General features: G+C 48.9%; 1 protein-coding gene across 1 annotated transcript in view; it reads left to right on the forward strand.

Annotated features, from left to right (window-relative positions):
• Positions 1–7,500, forward strand: part of LOC135509781 (reelin) — a 73,319-nt gene that overhangs the window by 41,755 nt on the left and 24,064 nt on the right. The window contains 3 exon segments of the mRNA XM_064930680.1: positions 975–1,211; positions 1,548–1,740; positions 4,024–4,136. Of these exon segments, the coding sequence (XP_064786752.1) occupies positions 975–1,211; positions 1,548–1,740; positions 4,024–4,136 (543 nt within the window).

Raw genomic sequence — 7,500 nt, forward strand, 5'->3', positions numbered from 1 at the left:
CTCACTCTCCACCTGCCTTCCCCTCATCCCTCCCCCATTTGCCCCTCCGTCCTCACTCTCCACCTGCCTTCCCCTCATCCCTCCCCCCATTTGCCCCTCCGTCCTCACTCTCCACCTGCCTTCCCCTCATCCCTCCCCCATCCGTCCCTCCGTCCTCACTCTCCACCTGCCTTCCCCTCATCCCTCCCCCCATCCGCCCCTCCGTCCTCACTCTCCACCTGCCTTCCCCTCATCCCTCCCCCCATCCGTCCCTCCGTCCTCACTCTCCACCTGCCTTCCCCTCATCCCTCCCCCCATTCGCCCCTCCGTCCTCACTCTCCACCTGCCTTCCCCCTCATCCCTCTCCCCCCATCCCCTCATCCCTCCCCCATCCGCCCCTCCGTCCTCACTCTCCACCTGCCTTCCCCTCATCCCTCCCCCCATCCGTCCTTCCGTCCTCACTCTCCACCTGCCTTCCCCTCATCCCTCCCCCCATCCGCCCCTCCGTCCTCACTCTCCACCTGCCTTCCCCTCATCCCTCCCCCCATCCGTCCCTCCGTCCTCACTCTCCACCTGCCTTCCCCTCATCCCTCCCCCCATCCGTCCCTCCGTCCTCACTCTCCACCTGCCTTCCCCTCATCCCTCCCCCCATCCGTCCCTCCGTCCTCACTCTCCACCTGCCTTCCCCTCATCCCTCCCCCATCCGTCCCTCCGTCCTCACTCTCCACCTGCCTTCCCCTCATCCCTCCCCCCCATCCGTCCCTCCGTCCTCACTCTCCACCTGCCTTCCCCTCATCCCTCCCCCATCCGTCCCTCCGTCCTCACTCTCCACCTGCCTTCCCCTCATCCCTCCCCCCATCCGTCCCCCTCCGTCCTCACTCTCCACCTGCCTTCCCCTCATCCCTCCCCCCATCTGTCCCTCCGTCCTCACTCTCCACCTGCCTTCCCCTCATCCCTCCCCCCATCCGTCCCTCCGTCCTCACTCTCCTCTCCAGGATCGTATCAGTGGAGCTCCCTCCCGGTGCCCGTAATTTCGGTGTGCAGTTCCGCTGGTGGCAGCCGTACCACTCTGGGCGTGGCCGTGACGTGTGGGCAGTGGATGACATCACTATGACCTCTGTACTGTTCAACACCATCAGTCTGGACTTCAGTAATGTACTGGATGTCACTCAGAGTCTAGGCTTCTACCTTGGACACGTCCAGCCCTACTGCCGACACGACTGGACACTCAGGTAAAGGACGGAAGCTACCTGGCTTCTTATTTAACCTTTATTTAACAAGTCAGTGAAGAACAAATGATTATTTTACAACGTCGGCTTTCCCCCCGGACCAAACCCGGATGACGCCCTATGGGACTCCACAATCACGGCCGGGTTGTGATACAGCCTGGATTCGAACCAGGGTTTCTGTAGTGACGCCTGAGAGAATCACCGTCCTGTGGTGCAGGAACTTCACAATTCAAATTGTGCTTTAGTTGTGCTGCGTCTCTGCTAGTTTATTTTAGTATGGTCTGATCATCAACTCTGGTCCGCAGGTCAATGTGATTAACTCTATCCTGCGTTGTGTAGTTTCTCAGGCGAGCCCAGCCCCGGGTCCAGTATCCGTTATGTGGAGACACAGTCCATGCAGATCGGAGCGTCCTACACCCTGCAGTTTTCATTGGTCATGGGCTGCGGCCGAGACCCCTCCCCCAACATCGACACACAGGTCCGCCTGGAGTTCTCCACCAATCACGGCCTGACCTGGCACCTAGTCAAAGAGGTGAGGAAGGAGGGAAATATAGTTCTCGATCAACCATATGGGGCTACTGACAGTCCTGAAATTTGGCACACGTGCACAGGGGTGTGAGTCTTGCTAACCTGTAGATGAATAATTCTTATTATTTTCTATGTGAAAACAGAAACGGAATTACAGCCCTGTCATATCATTTGGAGCAGTTCTAGCTTCCTGTTTTCGTGGTCATATCATTGTTTAGGACTTAGTGAATGTTCATTTCCTGGTTGGAAAAAATAACACGAAGGGAAAAACCCTTTCGTAATAATTTATTCACTGTCATGAATACTGATTCTCCATTACGGTATTGGTAATAACGAGCAAATAATGACAAGTCTTTAAATAATACATTATTGGACGAATAAACTCTTTAAAGTATTTAAATGTGTCACTATGTCTCCAAAGAAGAATTATAGCTAATGCTAATTTCATCATCTTTCAGTAATAATACACATTAATACTGAATAAAGAGAGATTAGCATTTTACATGATTCAACAAAGATTTTTCTTCTAGTGAATATGAATAAAAACTTAAAGTAGCCTCATCATTTTATTATATTATTTATAGGCTTCAGGAGATTGAACCAGATTTAACGAGTCTCCTTCAAATGTAATATTATCGACCAAGGCCGAGGCACACACACACACACACACACACATACACTCAAAAAAAAGAAAAGTCTCCCAACACTTGTAGAGTTCTTCTAGTATTATTAAAAATTAAATGACCTTAAATGACCTTGCATAATGTCTGTTCACTTATTCCCTGTTGGACTGTAATGTCAGTGGTCGATGTGCTGAGCAGCTTCCTCCTGGGCTTCTCCTCTTCACTATCTGATACAGTAGCTATTTAAAAAACACAACAATTCTGGATGGTTTGTCCTCTGGGTTTCCACCTGCCACATCAGTTCTGTTATACTCACAGACATTATGTTAACAGTTTGAGAAACTTCAGAGTCTTTTCTATCCAATTCTACCAGTTGCTAAGTTGAACCATACAGGGTTCATCGGTTTGTCCCGATAGGTTAAACCTTTTTGGTGCTGGGCAGAACTCTTTGCAGAGGGTTCTTTCTAGAACCTTCTATGTATGATTCTTCATAGAACCACTTGTACAGTATATGGTTCTACCTAGAACCCTCTATGAACAGGCAGAACCTATGCCTATCCTGGCTTCTGGACCTGAGTAACAGGTTTAGGGTTACGTTAGTCATCCGAACTTCCAGAATACTTCCCCTTAGCCAAAAAGAGGTTTTAAATCGACCCTGAGAACTGCTGACATTGTGACACGTACAACAAATGTACCGTGTGGGACCAAAGCCCATTGTCGTCCGTCAGACGGCGTCAGTCTAACGCGACACCAGTCGCCAGGAGCCATGGTTCCATCGATCTGAACGAGACGATGACCAAAGCCCACAAATCGATTGGTACCAGCACCATACGCTAACCTACTGGTACCAGCACCATACTCTAACCCAGTGGTACCAGCACCATACGCTAACCTACTGGTACCAGCACCATACGCTAACCTACTGGTACCAGCACCATACTCTAACCCAGTGGTACTAGCACCATACTCTAACCTACTGGTACCAGCACCATACTCTAACCTACTGGTACCAGCACCATACTCTAAACTACTGGTACCAGCACCATACTCTAACCTACTGGTACCAGCACCATACTCTAACCTACAGGGACCAGCACCATACTCTAACCAACTGGTACCAGCACCATACTCTAAACTACTGGTACCAGCACCATCCTCTAACCTACTGGTACCGGCACCATACTCTAACCTACTGGTACCGGCACCATACTCTAACCTACTGGTACCGGCACCATACTCTAACCTACTGGTACCGGTACCATACTCTAACCTACTGGTACCAGCACCATACTCTAACCTACTGGTACCAGCACCATACTCTAACCTACTGGTACCAGCACCATACTCTAACCTACTGGTACCAGCACCATACTCTAACCTACTGGTACCAACTTCTGGCAGGTATGTTGAGGAGTTGACTGAGTATGTTGATGATGATGTTGTTGTTGATGATGTTGTTTTTGTTGTTGTTGTTGATGATGTTGATGATGTTGATGATGATGTTTGTTGTTGTTGATGATGTTGTTGTTGTTGATGTTGTTTTTGATGATGTTTGTTGCTGTTGATGATGTTGTTGTTGTTGATGATGTTGTTGATGTTGTTGTTGTTGTTGTTGTTGATGATGTTGATGATGTTGTTGTTGTTGTTGTTGTTGTGCCCTGTAGGCCTGTCTGCCAGGGATGCCCAGCTGTTCTGAGTTCACTGCCCCAAGTGTATATCATCCCTCTGAGTTCACTGACTGGAGACGTATTACATTACCGCTACCACACAGAGCATGGTGAGTAACACACACACACACTGACTGGAGACGTATTACATTACCGCTACCACACAGAGCATGGTGAGTAACACACACACACACTGACTGGAGACGTATTACATTACCGCTACCACACAGAGCATGGTGAGTAACACACACACACACACTGACTGGAGACGTATTACATTACCGCTACCACACAGAGCATGGTGAGTACACACACACACACACACACACACACACTGACTGGAGACGTATTACATTACCGCTACCACACAGAGCATGGTGAGTAACACACACACACACACACACACACACACACACACACACACTGACTGGAGACGTATTACATTACCGCTACCACACAGAGCATGGTGAGTAACACACACACACACACACACACTGACTGGAGACGTATTACATTACCGCTACCACACAGAGCATGGTGAGTAACACACACACACACACACACACACACACACACACACACACACACACACACACACACACACACACACACACACACACACTGACTGGAGACGTATTACATTACCGCTACCACACAGAGCATGGTGAGTAACACACACACACACACACACTGACTGGAGACGTATTACATTACCGCTACCACACAGAGCATGGTGAGTAACACACACACACACACACACACTGACTGGAGACGTATTACATTACCGCTACCACACAGAGCATGGTGAGTAACACACACACACACACACACACTGACTGGAGACGTATTACATTACCGCTACCACACAGAGCATGGTGAGTAACACACACACACACACACACACACACACACACACTGACTGGAGACGTATTACATTACCGCTACCACACAGAGCATGGTGAGTAACACACACACACACACACACACACACACACACACTGACTGGAGACGTATTACATTACCGCTACCACACAGAGCATGGTGAGTAACACACACACACACACACACACTGACTGGAGACGTATTACATTACCGCTACCACACAGAGCATGGTGAGTAACACACACACACACACACACTGACTGGAGACGTATTACATTACCGCTACCACACAGAGCATGGTGAGTAACACACACACACACACACACACACTGACTGGAGACGTATTACATTACCGCTACCACACAGAGCATGGTGAGTAACACACACACACACACACACACACACACACACACACACACACACACTGACTGGAGACGTATTACATTACCGCTACCACACAGAGCATGGTGAGTAACACACACACACACACACACACTGACTGGAGACGTATTACATTACCGCTACCACACAGAGCATGGTGAGTAACACACACACACACACACACACTGACTGGAGACGTATTACATTACCGCTACCACACAGAGCATGGTGAGTAACACACACACACACACACACACACTGACTAGAGACGTATTACATTACCGCTACCACACAGAGCATGGTGAGTAACACACACACACACTGACTGGAGACGTATTACATTACCGCTACCACACAGAGCATGGTGAGTAACACACACACACACACACACACTGACTGGAGACGTATTACATTACCGCTACCACACAGAGCATGGTGAGTAACACACACACACACACACACTGACTGGAGACGTATTACATTACCGCTACCACACAGAGCATGGTGAGTAACACACACACACACACACACACTGACTGGAGACGTATTACATTACCGCTACCACACAGAGCATGGTGAGTAACACACACACACACACACACACACACACACTGACTGGAGACGTATTACATTACCGCTACCACACAGAGCATGGTGAGTAACACACACACACACACACACACACACACACACTGACTGGAGACGTATTACATTACCGCTACCACACAGAGCATGGTGAGTAACACACACACACACACACACACACACACACACTGACTGAGACGTATTACATTACCGCTACCACACAGAGCATGGTGAGTAACACACACACACACACACACACACACACACACTGACTGGAGACGTATTACATTACCGCTACCACACAGAGCATGGTGAGTAACACACACACACACACACACACACACACACACACACACACACACACACACACACACACACACACACACACACACACACACACACACTGACTGGAGACGTATTACATTACCGCTACCACACAGAGCATGGTGAGTAACACACACACACACACACACACTGACTGGAGACGTATTACATTACCGCTACCACACAGAGCATGGTGAGTAACACACACACACACACACACACTGACTGGAGACGTATTACATTACCGCTACCACACAGAGCATGGTGAGTAACACACACACACACACACACACTGACTGGAGACGTATTACATTACCGCTACCACACAGAGCATGGTGAGTAACACACACACACACACACACTGACTGGAGACGAATTACATTAACGCTACCACACAGAGCATGGTGAGTAACACACACACACACACACACACTGACTGGAGACGTATTACATTACCGCTACCACACAGAGCATGGTGAGTAACACACACACACACACACACACACACTGACTGGAGACGTATTACATTACCGCTACCACACAGAGCATGGTGAGTAACACACACACACACACACACACACACACACACACACACTGACTGGAGACGTATTATATTACCGCTACCACACAGAGCATGGTGAGTAACACACACACACACTGACTGGAGACGTATTACATTACCGCTACCACACAGAGCATGGTGAGTAACACACACACACACACACTGACTGGAGACGTATTACATTACCGCTACCACACAGAGCATGGTGAGTAACACACACACACACACACTGACTGGAGACGTATTACATTACCGCTACCACACAGAGCATGGTGAGTAACACACACACACACACACTGACTGGAGACGTATTACATTACCGCTACCACACAGAGCATGGTGAGTAACACACACACACACACACACACACACACACACACACACACACTGACTGGAGACGTATTACATTACCGCTACCACTCAGAGCATGGTGAGTAACACACACACACACACTGACTGGAGACATATTACATTACCTCTACCACACAGAGCATGGTGAGTAACACACACACACACACACACTGACTGGAGACGTATTACATTACCGCTACCACACAGAGCATGGTGAGTAACACACACACACACACACACACACACACACACACACTGACTGGAGATGTATTACATTACCGCTACCACACAGAGCATGGTGAGTAACACACACACACACACACACACACACACACACTGACTGGAGACGTATTACATTACCGCTACCACACAGAGCATGGTGAGTAACA

Source organism: Oncorhynchus masou, chromosome 22 (genome assembly GCF_036934945.1).
Source record: "Oncorhynchus masou masou isolate Uvic2021 chromosome 22, UVic_Omas_1.1, whole genome shotgun sequence".
Classification (NCBI taxonomy): domain Eukaryota; kingdom Metazoa; phylum Chordata; class Actinopteri; order Salmoniformes; family Salmonidae; genus Oncorhynchus; species Oncorhynchus masou.